This window comes from Daphnia pulex, chromosome 7 (assembly GCF_021134715.1).
Source record: "Daphnia pulex isolate KAP4 chromosome 7, ASM2113471v1".
NCBI lineage: Eukaryota > Metazoa > Arthropoda > Branchiopoda > Diplostraca > Daphniidae > Daphnia > Daphnia pulex.
In genome coordinates this window covers 10,092,004-10,110,343 of record NC_060023.1, presented here as the reverse complement: position 1 = coordinate 10,110,343, position 18,340 = coordinate 10,092,004, and the positions used below count along the sequence as shown (strand labels likewise).

General features: G+C 44.7%; 4 protein-coding genes and 2 long non-coding RNA genes across 11 annotated transcripts; 3 read left to right on the top strand and 3 right to left on the bottom strand.

The window, feature by feature from the left end:
* The first annotated feature begins 31 nt into the window (after positions 1–31).
* LOC124198656 (WD repeat-containing protein 20-like) lies at positions 32–3,307 on the top strand. The gene is made up of 3 exons (XM_046594606.1): positions 32–839; positions 911–1,125; positions 1,209–3,307. The coding sequence occupies exons 1-3, from the start codon at positions 345–347 to the stop codon at positions 2,413–2,415; spliced, it is 1,917 nt and encodes a 638-aa protein (XP_046450562.1). The 5' UTR covers positions 32–344; the 3' UTR covers positions 2,416–3,307.
* On the bottom strand, positions 3,253–3,772 carry LOC124198673. Its single transcript, XR_006876661.1, has 2 exons — positions 3,642–3,772; positions 3,253–3,457 (listed from the first exon to the last, which is right to left on the bottom strand). It is a non-coding gene; the product is annotated as an uncharacterized LOC124198673 (long non-coding RNA).
* Positions 3,773–4,009: 237 nt separating this feature from the next.
* LOC124198653 (protein sprint-like) lies at positions 4,010–11,885 on the top strand. The gene is made up of 9 exons (XM_046594603.1): positions 4,010–4,706; positions 6,482–6,820; positions 6,892–7,216; positions 7,423–8,885; positions 8,971–9,588; positions 9,671–9,954; positions 10,022–10,761; positions 10,898–11,097; positions 11,235–11,885. The coding sequence occupies exons 1-8, from the start codon at positions 4,539–4,541 to the stop codon at positions 11,083–11,085; spliced, it is 4,125 nt and encodes a 1,374-aa protein (XP_046450559.1). The 5' UTR covers positions 4,010–4,538; the 3' UTR covers positions 11,086–11,097; positions 11,235–11,885.
* On the bottom strand, positions 11,518–11,988 carry LOC124198675. Its single transcript, XR_006876663.1, has 2 exons — positions 11,853–11,988; positions 11,518–11,730 (listed from the first exon to the last, which is right to left on the bottom strand). It is a non-coding gene; the product is annotated as an uncharacterized LOC124198675 (long non-coding RNA).
* An 830-nt stretch (positions 11,989–12,818) lies between these two features.
* On the top strand, positions 12,819–15,816 carry LOC124198659 (tubulin beta chain-like). 4 transcript variants are annotated; one of them, XM_046594610.1, is made up of 9 exons: positions 12,819–12,996; positions 13,305–13,413; positions 13,493–13,719; positions 13,797–13,925; positions 14,107–14,274; positions 14,574–14,759; positions 14,831–15,066; positions 15,132–15,297; positions 15,370–15,816. In XM_046594610.1, exons 1-9 carry the CDS (start codon positions 12,940–12,942, stop codon positions 15,430–15,432), a joined length of 1,341 nt encoding a protein of 446 aa, XP_046450566.1. In that variant the 5' UTR covers positions 12,819–12,939; the 3' UTR covers positions 15,433–15,816. The 4 variants fall into 4 exon arrangements, with proteins under 4 accessions (XP_046450566.1, XP_046450568.1, XP_046450565.1 ...); XM_046594612.1 differs by lacking the exon at positions 14,107–14,274 and adding an exon at positions 14,314–14,481 and having other exon boundaries at positions 12,823–12,996; XM_046594609.1 differs by lacking the exon at positions 14,107–14,274 and adding an exon at positions 14,314–14,481 and having other exon boundaries at positions 12,823–12,996; positions 13,487–13,719.
* Positions 15,817–16,477: 661 nt separating this feature from the next.
* Positions 16,478–17,844, bottom strand: LOC124198668. 3 transcript variants are annotated; one of them, XM_046594630.1, is made up of 5 exons: positions 17,571–17,844; positions 17,310–17,503; positions 17,145–17,221; positions 16,764–16,994; positions 16,478–16,662 (listed from the first exon to the last, which is right to left on the bottom strand). In XM_046594630.1, the coding sequence occupies exons 1-4, from the start codon at positions 17,600–17,602 to the stop codon at positions 16,977–16,979; spliced, it is 321 nt and encodes a 106-aa protein (XP_046450586.1). In that variant the 5' UTR covers positions 17,603–17,844; the 3' UTR covers positions 16,478–16,662; positions 16,764–16,976. The 3 variants fall into 3 exon arrangements, with proteins under 3 accessions (XP_046450586.1, XP_046450583.1, XP_046450584.1); XM_046594627.1 differs by having other exon boundaries at positions 17,615–17,842; XM_046594628.1 differs by lacking the exon at positions 16,478–16,662 and having other exon boundaries at positions 16,763–16,994; positions 17,615–17,842.
* Between the last annotated feature and the right edge of the window lie 496 nt (positions 17,845–18,340).

The following is an 18,340-nucleotide window of genomic DNA, read 5'->3' as shown; positions in this document are numbered from 1 at the left end:
TTTATTCATATTTTTTATTTTATAAATTAAATTAAATGATTCCTTTAAAGTTGAAAATATAAATTGCCAACATGGCAACCAAAAATCACCAACCAAAATGGCGGGCGTCTGCTATCAGGGAATTCTACATCACCAGTGAAAATTAGTTTATTTACCGGAAAAGTTGACAGGTAGCAATCCTGCTTATATATAGACTGATTCACTGTTTAATAAAGCCTTCGAATGTAAAATTATCGGTGCCGTCACGATGGAAGACCGTTGTTTAAACGGTGGAGCCGACATGTTTGAATAATCAAAGTTTTGGTTATTATTGTTTGTGTTTTTGGATCGTTTGTTGTTTACCGATGGCTGGGCAAACGGATCTGAACAGTGGTAGTGTAAGTGGAAACAGCAGCCGGGACGATGTGCGAACTCATTTCACAACCAGAGAGGGAGTATATAAGTTGATAACATTAGCCGAATACTCCAGGGCAAATCGGCTGTCTGGTTACACTGCCATCCAAAGCCAGCAAGGAGCTGCGCTCGGTCAAGGTTCAAACCCTCCAGTTAGGGTTACTTTTGTGTCTCTACCATCTGATCCATCAGGTTTTTGTGACCGCATATGTTTCAACTATGGAAGGGAACTCTACTTCTACACCTACAAGGGAACCAAGAAACCAGCAGACTTGTCCAAGCCTGTTGATAAAAGGATTTACAAAGGAACCAGCCCCACTTGCCATGATATCAATAAATTAACAATCAGCAGTGAAAGTGTTATGCTTCTAGTTGGTTTCACTGGCGGACAAATCCAATTAGTAGATCCAATAAGGAAAGAAATAGGAAAACTTTACAATGAAGAGGTTTCTTGAGATTTTCTGTTTTCTTTATAAATTTATGGAATTTCAATAACATTATTTATTTTTTCCTTCAGAGAATAATTGAAAAGACGAAAGTAACATGTATCAAGTGGCTGCCAGGTTCCCCCAATTTGTTCCTAGTTTCTCATGTTTCGGGACAGATGTATCTGTACAGTGAAGATGTGACGTGTGGTGGACCAGCACCTCCGACCTATCAACTTTTTAAGCAGGGGGCCGGTTTTTCGGTCTGGACTTGTAAAGCCAAAAGCACTCGGAATCCCATTTACAGGTTATTATTCATCATTTCATTTTTAATCATTAATAAAATCAGGTTAAAGACTCCTCCCATCTAACCCCATATTTGGTTGTTAGGTGGGTGATTGGAAACGGCGCCATCAACGACTTTGCCTTCTCACCTTGCTCGAAATACTTGGCGGTTGTGTCGCAGGATGGGTGTCTGCGCGTTCTCAATTATGATGCCATGGAATTGATCGGACTGGCAACATCCTTTTTCGGCGGCTTGCTCTGCGTCTGCTGGTCACCCGACGGGCAGCTGGTAGTGGCCGGCGGCGAGGATGATTTGGTGACGGTTTGGTCTTTCCAACAAAAGAGAATCGTGGCCCGAGGACAGGGCCATCGATCCTGGATCACGGTGGTGGCGTTCGACCCTTTCACGACCCTGTATTCATCTCAATCCTCGTCTTCCAAGTCGTTGTCGAAAGAAGGAGTCGATACTTCGGTCACGTCGAACGGGACGGGCGGAATCGACGGCGAGGCGGAAACGAAATCCTCTAGCGACATTGCCACCTGTTACCGTCTAGGATCTATAGCCATGGACACTCAGCTGTGTCTTTGGGAGTTGACGGACGACGTCCTGAAACAGCCTTACGGTTCCCGGAGCCGAGCTTCAATGGTCTCAGGACCAGGATCGCCACCTTCTAGTCTGAAATTCACTGGCCAGACGCCCATTTCCGGCGATCGGAGTAGTAGCAGCAGCAGCAACAACGTTGTCACCATCACCCCGGTCAACAACTTGACCGTTTCTCCAGCACCCAGTAGTGCGACTGCCACGCCTGTCAACGCCGCAGGATCTCTCACTCAGCGGCTGGCGAATATGACATTTTCCGATAGAAAGTCGGGCCAGCAACAGGAGGCAGCAGCAACCGACTCGAAATCCCACCGAAAGAATTTCAGCCTTGGCAGTGGCCGGAATTCCACTTCGGATCGGTCGGGTAACGCGGCCAATTCGTTGGGTTTGAAATCCGTTTCTTCAGTCTCGTCCACTTCCTCCTCTGCGGGTACCACCACCACAGCGAACCCGTCGCTAGTGACGGGCTGTGCTGATCCGCTCCGGTTGATCGGCACGCAAGCCTGCCCTCGACTGGACGAGATCCCCATGCTGGAGCCGCTCGTTTGTAAGAAAGTCTCCCACGAGCGGCTGACGGCGCTCATCTTCCGTGAGGACTGCCTCATCACCGCCTGCCAAGATGGCATCGTCTGTACCTGGGCTCGGCCAATTGGCCCGTCTCCACACCACACTTCCACCAGCACACCCACCAATGAAGGCACCATGGTCTGAGATGATGATGAGAAAAAATTATCCATTCGTTACGTTCATCTCCCGTTCCTTTTTGTTTTTCCGCAATTAGCGACCGACGACAATTATCGTGTAGCCCTGTCAAGATTCTTCTTCATTAACCCCAATTCCAAACGAGCCATCTTGACCTACTCTTTTTCGCCCTCCAGTGAACAACCAAGTTTTGTTGTTTCTTCTTGTCTATCATCATCAGTTCATTTTTAGGTTTCTCTTTCTTTCTTTAACTGTGTCGTTAAACCCCAAACGGCCCTCAATTTTTCCCTCCCCTGGTGGTGGTTGGTGACGATATAACAACTTAGGGGCCCCGGATATGATTCTAACGGCATTTTGCAGATTCCTAATCTCACCACCTATCGTGCATTCTCCTTTCTTATCTTTCTCCTCCTTTTTTCTTCGATTACCTACAGGGTATAAGATGCTGTCACGTGACCTAGTGCTCCTGGCAAACCGATGATGATGACCAGTTGTTATAACTATTACGAAAGAAAAAATGTTATTTCTCTCTCTTTAAAACAATCTTTCCCTTCAAATTGCATCTATACAGACGAAATTATGTTTCTCTCTCTCGTTTTCTATTTTTCTCCCTTCTAAATTTCTTAATGCCGAGTGTGGTGTCGATTCATTTCACATCCAGAAACGAATCGAAAATGTTTTTGTTTCATTTTGTGTTGTTGATCGAGCGATACCGAATTGTTTTCAATCGGACCGCGGGACTCGGGTGGTCTGGAGAAAGAAGAAGAAAAAGAAGTTCACTACCGATTCACTACACTATACCAACCCCTTGTTCCATATACATAGAATGTTGTACTATAGATTGAAAAAAACAAAAATTGATTTATGGATTTATCACTGAAATACAAGAAAAGGAATTGTTGTTTTTTCTTCTTCGTGTTGGACAAAATTTGACTTGATCATTTCCACAAAAAAAAAGATGTTTGAGTCTAAAAAAAGAAGTCGTGACTTGGTTTCCAGCTGATCGTTCGTCCATCAGGTGATTCATGGTTCTGAATTTCTAAACCCGGAACTGGAACAGAATGAAATCAGATGTGAATCAAAAAGAAGATGGCGGTCATGCAGGAAGATAAATCTTGTTTCATTCACGAAAACACGGCTTTTTATAGATAGCCGCTGGAATGATATGGACTCGATAGAGAAAAAAAAACACGTGAGTGAAAGAATACGAGAGATTGTTGTTGTTGTTGCTGCACCTGTTTGAGTGTGGAGAAAAGGGTTCGTGGATGACCGATGAGAATGAGAGACAGGTGAGAGAAAACGAAACAACCAACGGCTGACACAAAGAAAACGATCACGACTCACAACATTGGACGAGCGATTCATTTATTCAGTTGAATTTAGCACGAGTTGGTACCCACACGCTCCAATCAGAACGGCGATCGAGCTCACCATTTTCACGCTCCAGTTACACCTAGCTCACCGATTTCTTCCACACGTATAATCACGAGCTTTTTTTGGGGGTGTTATCTTTTACACCATTGTTTAATCATTCTTTACGACCGTGCGATATTTACGACCCAGGTTTATTTCGCCATTGTTTTTATCAATTTTTCCATCATTTGTTCATGTTGTCTCACAGAAAACTCTCTCGAGTTTCTATTTTCCTCCGCTAGGTGGCTGCACGATAGCAGACGAAACATCTGTCATGCCCTTTTTTGATAATTTCGTCGTTCCCCCCTTTGGGTAGATCGTAGAGTAGCGTATGAGATATTTCCTGTGTGCTGTGCCGCGAGCCAGTCAGCGATGAACTCAAGTCGTGCTCAGTCGTCGAATTAAAAACTCGTGTTGAATTTCCCCCACGCCGTTTGTTGGCTCAGGGGCCTACACGTTTCTCTCTCTGTGTGTGTGTTGTTTTGCATTCCCCAATCGACACACATTTGCACAACCGATGGATATCTAAAACAACAAGAATCGAAATCATCGTTTTGTGTGTTGGCAGACTGGAGGGGAGAGATATTTGTGTGCTCCACCATTAGCAAGAAGAAGAAGGGGAGAATTGTTGGTGTGTGTGTGTACGATTGAGACCAACAGAGGAAAAAGAGTTGGTTACAGAGAGCTAAGAGAAAGCCAAACACGGCCGTGTGTGGACTATGTCATGTGCATCCAGCAGTCCGGTTGGTTTCGTCGCGTCGCATTTCGCTGCTGTTGCACAAAATTCATCTCCTCCTCATCCAGTTGTTGTTGCTAGTCCGATGAAATCGGCAGATGATGGAACAACTCCGTCACCTGCTCCTCGCTCATCTTCTTCCTACATGCTGGTAATTTCATTATTACCATCAAATTTTATTCTTTTTCTAGACAAAGTTCGCCGTTTTGGCACTGGAATCTTAGTCGGGGCTCATATAGTTATTAGGCCCACACACCCACAGACTTATTTTCGTCTGCAGACTCCCCCCCTTCCTACACAGTTTTTCGACCCTCCGGAATTGTGGAGAGACACACACACGTGAAACCCAGTTGTAGTGGCGTCAAATGTGAAACCGGATGGGTTTTTTCTTCTCTGCTAATCGTGATTGAGTCACACACACACACTCGTCGGGAGATGAAATTCCATCTCTAATGAAGTATAAGGGGGGGAATTTTCGACGAAAGAGAAGGTTTCTTTCCATCCCGTCATTTCCGCAGCCTCAGGCCAAACTGTTTCCACTCTTCTTCTTCTTGTTCATTATTTCTTCTTCAGTTCCCCCGTTTCTTACAACTTTCTCGAAACCACGTCGACAAAACAACACGCGAGCACTCCCGCGTGTGTGTTATTGTGCGTGGAGGTCGCCCGTCAAAAAATACCTTCCATCCCCCCCCCCCCTTTTTAGAAAGGAGCAGCTCCAGCAGCAGCCGGATGCAATTGGCTGCTCCATTGTTGTGTCGCCCGTTGTCTCGACCGCTGGTACACATTTCGCACGCTCTTTGTCTTTTTTTTATTTTCCAACAAAATGACATGTCGAAATACTTTTACTTAAAAGTGCCAATTGAACTAATCCGGCGGAGCTTTTCTTCCCCTCCGGAAATTTCAGTTATTTTGTACTAAATCATATCCTCTTCCGGTTGAGAGATACCTGAGTTGGTGGTAACCTCATCCGCTTTTTCGCCCTACTGAGAATTCCGTTTACAAGTTTCCCCTTTTGGGTTCGAGCCAGCGGGTCCCCTTTTCTTATTTTATTTTAAAAAAGAAGAGGAATCTCTTTATTGATATCTTGTGGCCTTGCCTTTTGCGTTTTTTTAGTTGTTGGTGCTCGTACACACTCTTGAAACGAGCCTCTCTCTCTAGCTGGGAAATTTATATATCTATGCCCCGCCGGCGGCTAAACGATCATACTGAATAAACATGTTGATATGTTTTTCTTCTTTTTTTTCTTTCCCCATCTTTTACCGGGGGCCCGCCCTTGTCCATTTTTGGGCATACTCTCCATCTCTTGTGTGTACTATATCTTTTTCTATTCAACTTTGTGTTGTTATGTGATATGACCCTCCACTTTCATCTCTTCACACAATTCGATTCGAATCTCGTCGATGGATTTTCTTCTTCTTTTTGTATTTTTAGAATTGAAACGCGCGTTTCTATTTAGAAATCTTGAGCGCAGTTAAATTCCTTTCGGAGATAAAATTTTTTAACAGACTACAATAAAAAGTAGGAGAAAATGGAATGTTATTTTCTAAATTCTCTGGTGGTTGGGTTGGCATTCCTCCTCCGTTTTTCTTTTTATTAAATTTCCGATAAAAATGGCCGACTTTTGTTTTCATCAGCGGATCGATCCAGCCAACACCCTTTTTTTTACTACCCCGGGGTTAATTGATTTGGGGTAATGATGATACGAAACTCGGCCATCCCATCAGACAACGCCCAAAAAATCGATGTCACTGTTGTACCGAATGAAATGTCATTAACATCATCGTGATTTCCGCCGGATGTTGAGAATTGCGTGTGGGGGGAAAAGAGAGAGAGACTCTGATGAGTCATACCGTCATGGCCTTGACCTGGAAAACCGTTTAATTCCCAACTAAATTCTGATTTTATTTCTTTTTTTCTCAATTGCAGATGTTGAACAGCTTCGCTTCGGATCTGGATTCCATCCTGAGTGATTTGAGTACCAGCCCAACGTTACGTGGAAGTCAAGAACTGGTTGGCGGATCGCCGGATTCGTCAACCACGGCCGAATTAACAGACCGACCGACAGTCGAGGGCAGCAGCAGCAACAGCAGTCACACGACTTCCTGCCCCGATTTGCCCGGCATCTCACCACCCTGCGGCGAGGATGTGGTCGACTCGTCTGATATTCCACTACTCGAAAGGCTCATCCGAAGTCATCCCATCTGGTATTTGCCCAACATCCAGCGAGTAGCGGCTGCCCAGCTCCTTCAAAATCAGGAACAAGGCGTAAAAACCAAATCATTTCTAAATCATTTCAAATTGAAATTATCAAGCTAATTGGATTGTTATTTTTGTAGGTTTTCATTACACGACAGTCGAGTCAACCGGGCACTTTGGCCTTGTCGGTCAAGTTGACATCGACGACTGTCCTGGAACCAGGATCACGTCTAAGTATTGGTGCCGCCATTGTAGGTGCCGGCGTCCAGCACTATTTGATCGAAGCGGCCGAAAGTCCCCAAAATGGTGTCCGACTGGAATCGTCTGATTTCGTATTCGACAACTTGCCCGCCCTTTTGGCTCACTACTGCCAATGTTGTGACGAACTTCCAGTTCGGCTCAAATTACCGGCCAAAATTCGTTCGTGTCCCAACCGTCCGAGTCTCACCAACTTGGCCTTATTAGGTAACAAGAAAATTTTCAACACCTTTCATTTCATTGACTTTTAGAATTGAGATAAAATTACGACCCTATCGGCCGTCGTAATAAAACTGGTCAAACAGACCAAAACAGTCTCCCAAGTCCAGACTTGACTAATCTAATCCCACAGACAGATAAATGTCAGAAATGATAAGGATTTTTATTTTTTAAACTTTTGTTGTTTTTGACAGGGCAAGAATTCTGGAACACGGGTGAAAACATCTTGACCATCTCGTCGAAAAGGGCACCGCCAGTGCCTCCGTTGAGACTGTCCACGTTCGAGCCGTTTGGCAGTAGCGGCCATTTGGGACCTCCGCTAAGTACCCCGCCGACGCCAGATGACAGGAAGAGTCATTCACCCCGGCTGGAAGCTCGCGGGTCGGAGCCAGTGCCCCCGCCACCTCCGCCACGTTGGTGCAAACCTCAGCTGGCCATCAACAGCCACAATCCGTCGTCGGATCAAGAATGCTCATCACTAGAACCGGAATCCCCCGTTTCACCTCTGCTAGCTCCTCCTCCTCTTGTTCATCCAGCGGATGAAGAGAAGACTGGTCTGCTGGACCAACAGCCACCGACACCCACAGTCAGGAAGGAAGTGAGGAGGCTGGTGCAGAGGCGGAGGAGACCGCGCCGGAGAAGGTCGACGGCCCCGTTGTCCCCGCATTGCCATCACAGCAGTTTGGCGGACAAGGCCAGCGACTATGAAGACATTTGGGGCAACTCACCGGGTGCCAGTCACGACGAAGATGAAGACGTTGAAGTTGACGTTTCGCCCAGGCCGGTCGTCCTGGCCAATGAGGAGGACACGGCGTTGAGTGACAGGCCGGAAGACGAGGATGCGGTTGAAATCCGCGACGACAACATTTCCAGCACAGCCAGTTCGAATTCGACCATGGAAAAGATGACGTCGGCCAGCTCGGATAAAAGACTCTCCGTTTCTCGATCGCTGTCCAGCAGCCCCGAGCCGGAATCTTCAGTTGACGCCCAGGTGGAGCCCGAGGAGGAAATCAAACCGCCGTCGCCTTTCCAGCAAAAGGAAGAACAAGTGGAGCCTCAGAGGTTGTCTGTGACCATCATCGAGATCAGAAACAGTCCAGCCATTGAAATAGAAGAACAAGTCGTCTCATCCCAGGACAATCACAAGATCCAGACCGTCCAGGTCCAGGAAAACAAAGAAAATGCCGTGCCGGAATTGACTGAAGTGGCGCTGGTTCGTCGACGGACCAGTTGCAGTTCGACTGAGAGTCGAGAGGAGACCAACAGCCGTCGAACGTCACCCCTTTACTCGGAGCCGGCCGACGCCGTACCTGCTCAACTGGCCTGGAAGAAGAGTCAACAGGCCGGACGGCCGTTGCCATTGCCGCCACCTTTCCCTCCGTCGAGCAATCCGTCTGATTTCACGACGTTCACTAAAGACGGATACGTCCGCTGCACTCTGCCCAGCTTGACCCAGTCACAGTCGAACCCCAGGGTCAACGTCCTGCCCCCAACTGGGCAACGTTCAACCGTCAACAACCGAATCAAGCAGATAGCCATGCCTAAACCTCCTCTACCACCACCGCAGTCGTCCAAAACTTTGGGCATTGAAAACCGTAAAGCTTTCCCATCGGTCATTTACCTGCCGGCCCCTGGAGACGATTCCATTACCATACAGGTATATAACTTATCCGCTGTGAATTTTTCATTTGAAATTTATACAAATGGAATTTATTTCTGTTTTTTTGTGTGTGTCCATACAGGAAGTGTTGACGACCTTGTGCCCGTCTGCGGCCTTGGCAACGCCGTCCCGTTCGCCCGTTCCTCCTCCGTCGCATCCTCAGTTGACTCGGAATGTGGCCACATCTCATCTGACGAAGCAAAGAGTCTCTGCCTATGATAATTTGTTATCGGGCTCGGCCGGCGATCTGGAGGAAGCCGACGAGGAGCCGGACGACGGAGATAACGACTCGAGCGATGACGGAACGGTGACGGAATTCTCGGAGCCGTGGGATAGCGCCAGATGGGATCGTTTGCTGTCGTCGCCTTCCGGCAGCGTCCACGGAGGATCGAGCAGCACCAGCGGACGGCGGAAGCGTTTCCTCCACCTGGCCCAGCAACACACGCTCAACACGGGCAGCTCGAATTCGTCGGATGGCGGCGTTGCCACACTCAGTGACTTTGAAACTCTCAGGCCTTCCTCAGTCGATCCAGCGGCGCCGGCCAAATCGCCTACCAATGCATCCGCCCGACCTCCCTCCGTCCATCCTCCGCTGTTGCGCACCCGGAGTTTCAAGGACAAAATGGATCCGCTTTTGGCTTCTCCTCGGCTCCTAGCCTTACGTTCCACTTGCAACAGCCAGGCCGGCCGAAACCTCCAGGTACTAGTTGTTTGCCATTATTAGTCGATCAATTCTTTGGGGCTTCTCTTATAATTGTATTTATTTTTCTTTTCGAACGCAGGTATTGATCCTCCAGCTGGGCAAAGACTGCACCACGACCTTTGGACGGAGTTTGCAAAATTTCCTGCAATGTACCCGGGAAGCCAAGGAGCAGCGGGCGGCCGCCGTCCTACGCAACGTCCGCCAATTCATTTCCGGCATGAAAAACTTTCTGATCCAGCACGGTGAGCCGGCCTTTGACTCGGCGTTGCTCGACATCCGCTCCAAACTGAAATGCAATGAATTCCTCAACGTTGACGTTGTGCTGGAACTCGTTTTGCATCAGCTGGTCACTCTGCCACTTCGGTATTATCATTCAATTAATTTGTTTTCCCACACAAAACAGTTAAATTTTTATGGTTAAAATATTCAGGTCGCATTTGTACAAATTGCTGGGACAGGAAGCCCTGGCTGCTGGGAGTGTCCAGCAACTGTTGGCTGGGATCCGGGTGGCTCGCGAAATTCATCCGTCAAGTTTGGGTCTGAAAGAGGGGCAATCACCTCCGTCAACGGACATCTTGGAACGTGCAACTGCCAGCCTGGATAGGCTCCAGCGAGCCGCGTCACCTCTAGACAAGTTGGAGCAACTGCTGGACGCCTGCACCGCCATCTACAACCACGCGGCTGAGACGTGTGGCGACTCTGTAGCGGCCGAAGATTTCCTGCCGTTATTGGCGTGGCTGCTGGCCCATTGCGGTTTCTCGACGGCCGAAATGGAAGCCGATTTCATGTGGGCCCTCTTGCAACCTTCACTGTTGGCTGGTGAAGGTGGTTATTTCTTAACGGCCCTCAGCTCGGCCGCCCAGCTCTTGAAGAACCTTCAATCGAGGCCGGCCTCGCCGTCCGACTGCGGCAGCTGGATGGGAACGCTGACTTCCATGCCCGGCGGAGGCGGTGACGTCTCGTCTGTCGCTTCCATGTCATCGATCCACCCACAGACGCCGTGCGTCCTCCGCGTTCTGGTGGCCGATGAGAACCAGAGCAGTTTGCTGGCCCGCACGGTTCCCCTACGGCCGTCCATGACAGTTCGTGACGTCACCAAGTTATTGGCCCTCAAACTGCGACTATCCAACCCTCAGGACTTTACACTGGTGGCTCTTGTCGACGGCCAAGGTGCGTTGCAAACCCATTTCCTTTCAGTTGTTGGGCTTCTCCACCAGACTGTGACTACATTCGTGACTGTGGCCGGCTCCTTTTTCCCTTCAGTTTGACTAAAAAAAGTTTTTCTTTTCCTTTTCATCACGTCCAGAGATCCAATTACCCGAAACGGAAAACCCTCAGACGTGGATTTTGGGCAATGCAGCAGCGACAGCGGTGGCGGCTGCCGCAGTCAATGCCGCCATCAACGGAGGCTCAGCAATTGATCGACCCTGTACGACGTTCGCCTTCCGGCGGCAGGATGCCAAGATAGCGTGGCCCAGGCAGATCAACGGATGAACGAATGAATAAGTAATGTCGCTGGATGGATGTACATAAAAACAAAAATATTTCTTTTTACTTTTTTTTCCCGATCGTGACGACACGAAAACCCCAAAATGGGTAGACAAAACAAAACAATGGGTAATATTCTTTTTTTGTTTTTCTAGATGCGACCCTAAATGGGCACGGGTGGCACACATATATAATAAATATACATAATAATAATGTGTGTGTGTGTGTGCCCCACCTATCCGTGTCGAGGGAGCAGAGGGGAGCAGAGAGACACGGGCGTGTGAATCACCTGGCCACCACTCGCACTCAGCAAATCTGTTGCGCCTTTTTTTTATTATTATTTCGTGTGTGTGTTGACTATTACTTAACTACTACTCTACTAGTGTGTCTGTGTGTGGGGGGATCTGTCATGCTTCGCCCATTTTCTATTTTACCTTGTTTTATTATTTTGATTATTCTCTTCTTTTTTGGTTTTCTGGGAAAACGATGACGAAAAACCCGATCCGCGGTTTTTCACGATTTCATGATGCTGACGAATTTTCTATACGTTTCTTTTTGGTTGTTGTTAAATGAATCGGCTTGTCAGATGATTCACGCTCGAAAGGAGGAAGAAGAGGAGAAACAAGATGTCGGGTGCTCATTTCGCCATGTCTAATGTATAAACGAAGAAAAATAAGACAAACTCTGTACTGTGTGACGTCGAAAACATGGCTTCCTATACGACACACACACACACCTATTTACATATTATTATGATATCTTGATTAGTATACCAACGTGCAAAAATATATTCGAGAGACAATGTGGTTTAATTTTTCACTTGGAATTCTTTTTTTAAAAACTCCTCCAGAACGAACAGGTATGAAGAAGATGAACGAACGAACGTGAAAAAAGAAAGAACGGTATAGGCAAACTCACGACCATACTTGGGCAACGAAGCTCGAATGTCCTGAGGCTCAAACATGGTCGTTTCATGTAAAAATTATTTTTTTTCTAGCCCAGGATACATACACACACGTTGTGTGTGTGTGTCACCTTTGAAGGCTTCATACTACCTGCTGTGTGGCCTCAATAACACCGGTCGACATGATGAAGAAAAATAAAAATAAAACTCGGAAAACTAAAAAAGATAAAAATGGGGAGAGCCATCTTGAATTTCAAAGGTCGACGACTCGGCTACGCCGATGCATTCAACTGAAAATCTGAAATGTATTTCACTGTCGATTACGGTGTAGAAAGCCTCTTCTTGACTCACGTTATCTTCTGGAAATATATATTTTTCTGGGTTAATTGACAATCATAGGTGAATGTTGTTCCATTATCATGATCTCACAGACATTCACGTGATGATGAAAAATGCGTAATGGTTTAGAATAGGGCGAAGAGAAACTCGCCCTTAAAAAGGGAGGGGAAAACTCCCATCCCCATTTTTTTGTTGGCCATTACCAAAAAAGGCGCCAAATTTCTAAAAAAGGAAAAATAAGCCATCGAATCGAGACGCTTCTTTCGATCGATACTTAACAAGAATCTGCTAGTATTTCTATTAATTTCTGATTGAATCAAACAATCAGACTCATTTAATCTCACCTAACGGTAATCGAGCAATCAGAAACTTTGCATCAATCCAAATCCCGTTGAAAATGATTTCAGTTTCGCAATTTCTATTGATTTCCCAACAATCGATCGAGTCTGGCAAGCGAGACGATAGTTAACGACTTGATGATTGTTAGTGCCAGAAGCAGGGAACAGTCATTCAGTCTCTAGCGCTCGTCTTGTCTGGTCCTTCATTGCAAGTACCTGACTTCGCGGCTACTTCAGTCTTCTTTAAAAAAGTCTCTTAGATTCCATTAACTCATCAACATGCGCGAAATTGTTCACCTCCAAGCCGGTCAGTGCGGTAACCAGATCGGTTCTAAGGTAATTCGTGTTCTTGTCATTGTGTAAAAACGCTGAAATTTTGAGAAAAAGAAAACTGCTGCCATCTTGTCCCCTCCCTACCCCTCCCTTTGGGGGGCTGCTTGACGGTTGGGCTGTATGCCGGCACAATGGCCGCTGACGTGTATCAGCCAACCACACCCATGCCTCCCTTGTTGCCGGCTCTCAACCCGCGGTTGCGAGTCGGATTCTCCACGAGGCGGTGCCGGTTCAGACTAGTTTTTTTATGGGTTTCTTTTGTATGATGAAAGACTTGATGTTAAATGTGTTTCCTGCGTTTTTCCTTTTAGTTCTGGGAGATCATTTCCGACGAACATGGAGTAGATCCAGAGGGCAAATACATCGGTGACAGCAACCTTCAACTTGAGAGGATCAATGTTTACTACAATGAGGCCTCGAGTAAGTTTAGTTCTCATCTTCTTTTCTGTTCTTTGTGTCTCTGAAAAAATTACTCATGTGTATGCTTGGTGAGGTTCAGGTGGAAAGTATGTTCCCCGTGCTGTTCTGGTTGACTTGGAGCCCGGCACCATGGACTCTGTTCGCTCTGGACCATATGGAAGGATCTTCCGACCTGACAATTTTGTATTCGGTCAAAGTGGAGCTGGCAACAACTGGGCCAAGGGTCACTACACCGAAGGTGCTGAATTGGTTGATTCTGTACTTGATGTTGTCCGTAAAGAAGCTGAAAACTGTGACTGTCTCCAGGTATGTCATTGTCACTTCACAACTTTTTTGACATTTCAAATTGTTTATTTAATTTTTATCTTTTTTTTTTCAAAAAGGGATTCCAACTTGCTCATTCCTTGGGAGGTGGTACTGGATCCGGAATGGGAACCCTGCTCATTTCCAAGATTCGAGAGGAATACCCAGATCGTATCATGAACACATTCTCAGTTGTTCCTTCCCCAAAAGTAATTATGCCTACCAATATTATGTATCCATGCTTTAACATTTGAGTCAATCTCGAGTGGGGATGATGTTTTATTTGAGTGTTAACTGTTTGGTAGTATTATGTAACAATTTGATTCTTTTGTCAGTTAACTGTTTTATTAATACGGTCCTTTACGTGCTTGCTGTCTCGTCTGGTTATAGGTGTCCGATACTGTGGTGGAACCCTACAATGCAACCCTCTCCGTTCACCAATTGGTCGAAAACACCGACGAAACCTTCTGTATCGACAACGAAGCGCTTTATGACATCTGCTTCCGCACCCTTAAATTAACCTCCCCTACTTATGGCGACCTCAATCATTTAGTTTCGGTGAGTTTTATTTCATCTTTTCTTCTCCTTACAATATAGGTATCCGAAGTTGTGGTGGAGCCGTACAACGCCACACTGTCTGTACATCAGCTCGTTGAAAATACGGACTCTACGTTCTGCATCGATAATGAGGCTCTTTACGATATTTGTTTCCGAACACTAAAGTTGGAAAATCCGACTTACAGTGACTTAAACAATCTCGTGTCTGTGAGTCAGCCCGGCGTCTAATGATCTCTTTTACTCACCATTTATCTCAATTGGTCGGTGTGACTGGATTTTAAATGTGGTTTGTAATTTAGGTTACCATGTCAGGAGTCACCACCTGCCTCCGTTTCCCAGGTCAGTTGAACGCTGATTTGCGTAAGTTGGCCGTGAACATGGTGCCCTTCCCTCGTCTCCATTTCTTCATGCCTGGTTTCGCGCCCCTCACTGCCCGTGGATCTCAGCAGTACCGCGCTCTTTCCGTCCCAGAACTCACCCAACAGGTAACGAATTTGATTTGTTTAAGTGTCGGAGTAAATTGTTAAATAACCGGTTTATATTTTTCGGTTTAAAGATGTTCGATGCCAAGAACATGATGGCCGCCTGCGATCCCCGCCACGGTCGTTACTTGACCGTCGCCGCCATCTTCCGTGGACGCATGTCCATGAAGGAGGTTGATGAACAGATGTTGAATGTTCAGAACAAGAACTCTTCGTACTTCGTTGAATGGATTCCTAACAACGTTAAGACTGCAGTTTGTGACATTCCACCCAGGGGACTCAAGATGGCTGCCACTTTCATCGGCAACTCGTATGTCTTTAACTTTCTGTCAACTTTTCTAAATCTTAAATTTTAATGTTTCATTTTTCCTTCAGAACTGCCATCCAAGAGATCTTCAAGCGTATCTCCGAGCAGTTTACTGCTATGTTCAGGCGCAAGGCTTTCCTCCATTGGTACACTGGTGAGGGCATGGACGAGATGGAATTCACTGAGGCCGAATCCAACATGAACGATCTTGTCTCTGAATACCAACAATACCAGGTCATTTTCCTCAGCCATTTAGATCCATAAATAGAATCACGACTTAACTTTTGATATTGTTAACCACAACAGGAGGCTACCGTCGATGATGGTGAATTTGTTGAGGACGACAACCCAGAGGAAGAGACCGCCTAAGGGAAGCGAGTTTTCCGATGCGCGAAAGAAAAACCCGGAGCTGAATATTGAGGGGATTGCCAGAGTAGACGCAGGAATTTGGAGAGAATGTTATTAGTTGCACCAATTGAAACCAGTTGCTGTATTCTTTATGAAACAGTTGAATGCTAAAATTTTAAAAATTAATTGGCAAAATTTCTTAACAGACTAATGTTATGAAAATTTTATTAGTAATCTTTTGGAGTCTTGTTGAAGCATTCCGGTGCCAAATAATTCGACAACATTGCTTGCTTCTTTTGGGTTTTTAACCGCCACCCTTATGCTCTCCATTTTCTGCGTCGGAATTTTGGAATTTCTGCGAGTTGCATCCTTATGAACAATATGAATAAAATTTTGGAAACCCAATCTTTTCGTGCTTTGATAATTTATTTGTAAGCTAGTATTTTCGATTATTAACATGGAAAATGCCAAATGGTGTGTGGATTTAAGTCGCTTTTATGTAATTGCTTTGGCCGTGTTATAAATAGAAGCGACATCTTTCATTGTGACAATTCTTGTGAATTCAGTGAGTTAAAATTGGTCTTCTCCAAAATGTTAAAATCAAATGGTCTTCGTAATTCTACATCACTTTCAAAGAAGCCCATGTTAACAACATATCATCGTATGTGAGTTAAGAGTTTCTTATCAACCAGCCATTGATACAAATTGTTTCATTGTGCAAAAATAGCTTTGCAGGTAAGACAATTTGTTCTTAAAGCTAGGGTATTTTTTTACTCTTAACTAACTATCAATAGATCGACCATTTCATGCTACAAAATAGCTTAACCTTTAAACAAACTTCTTTTAAAAATAAAAAATTTTACATTTCTGCTTTATTATTTGGCTATTTGTTAACAAGACATTGTAGACAAAATCTGTTTCACACAGCAAAATAGTTTAGAGTTTACACATAAACCACTCAATACATTTTTATATTTTATGCTGTGGCATTTGACTATTTGTTAGCCATTGATAAAATGTTGTTTCTTAGTTCCCAAACAGCTTTCAAGAAAAATCACTTGGAATATATTTTTTAAGAGGATATTTTTATATTGTATGCCATTCATTTACATGTTCTACAACTGTTTCATTGGTGAAAAACAATGAAAGTTATTCTGCAGCTCCACCTCTGTAAGCAGGGATGTTGACGAGGACCCAGGCTGGGAAGAACGATACACCAAGAGCAATCACAACCCCAAGGACAGCCATTTCCTGTAACACAATTAATAGAAATTGATTAATTATTAATTAGAGAATAACAGGCGGAATCCACTAAACTTAAGTCAATTGTTTCTGAATGAATTTGTACATACCCCAGTAGAAACCTTGACGCGAGCAGGGCCAGAAATGGTTGATGTTCGCAATTGGAATCCATTGCGTCCAACCAAAGATTTTGTGAGTGCCAAAGTTCTGCGGGCCAACATTTTCGTTTAGTGGTTTAGCTGAGGTAAAATTGATACGTGCCGACAGAGAGAAGCGAACGCACAGAACGTTGATACAAAATGGAGTCCCGGCGTTGCCTAGTATCATGAATTTTGTTTTTCCTTAAGCCCCCGAAGTGGCCAGAAATAAAAAGGACAAAAACGACTATTATTTTTAAAGATAATATGCAAAAAAGGAACAAGTATATTTTCCAGATTCCTGAATAAATACACACACTTAATTTTTCAATTACATTACACTAATTTAGGAACCTTGTTTGGTCTTGTGGATGCCATGTTTTCATTGTCATCCTCATCACTCTCTAGTTCTTCATCATTTGCTGCAGAACCTACATAAATACAGTGAACATTTTTAGATTTAATTTTATTTAAGTATTGTAAAATTTGATTTGAAATAGAGTATCTTTAGCTACATACTGTCAACTTGAGATGAAGTTGTTTTGTTCTTTTCAATGCATTCTGTCAAAAATGTGTTGACTTCTTTTTTGAACTTTTCGAGTGATTTGGTCAAAGCTGATTTTGTTCCATCCTCCACTGGAAAAATAATGGATTTCATTGAGTGATTAGACGTTTCTATTCCACTAAAGTGTGCGATGATGTTATGCTCCATCCTGTAAGTTGTAATACATAACACGTTTTAAAGTTTAAGAAATAACGTAAATTACTGGACACACAAACTCGATTCTAACGTGATCCAATTCCAAATTCATCCTTTTTAATACCTTTTTCTTTTGAGTTTAAACGAAAAAAACCAGAGATTCTTGACATGTGTGTTCAATAGGCGGCGGTACGTGTTTATTGGCAGAATCATTTTCAGTGAGTCTAAACAGAAACTTATTAAAATGATCATTGTTATTGCATAGAATATCGTCTGTATTGCGATTTTCATGAGTCTTGATCTCTCTAAAAACGTGTTTAATCCTAATCGTGTAATGTGTTTCATGCAAAATTGGGATGTTTTCTATTATCATGACTAACAACAGAGAAGGAACCCAACATTTCGACATGAATTCTCAAAATAGTTTTGTTCCTGAAAACCCTGTTGAACAGCGTTTAAGGTATGGGAATAAGCGCCCAACTTCATCGCATTACGTAACTTGCCAACCTTCAACGTCCAAAAGATGCAGAAAAAATACCTTTTTTTCGTCAGACGAGGTGTTTGAGGTGAACTCAAGAAGTTCAGATCCATATCTTAGTTGCCCTTCCAACAACTCCAACAACTCCAACAACTCTAGCATCTCATCTTCCAATCAGTCTCATATTCAACAACAAAGCCAACAACAGGAACACATAATACATGAAGAAACTGCCAACTGCAATCAACGATTGTTGAGAACAACTGAAATGTTAAAGGAAAGTGGGCTGTATGATGTTGCTGTAAGAACAGCAGCCCTTATTCGTCAGAATCAACAAAGTCGAAAGGAACTGGAGGAACTCAAAGAAGAAAC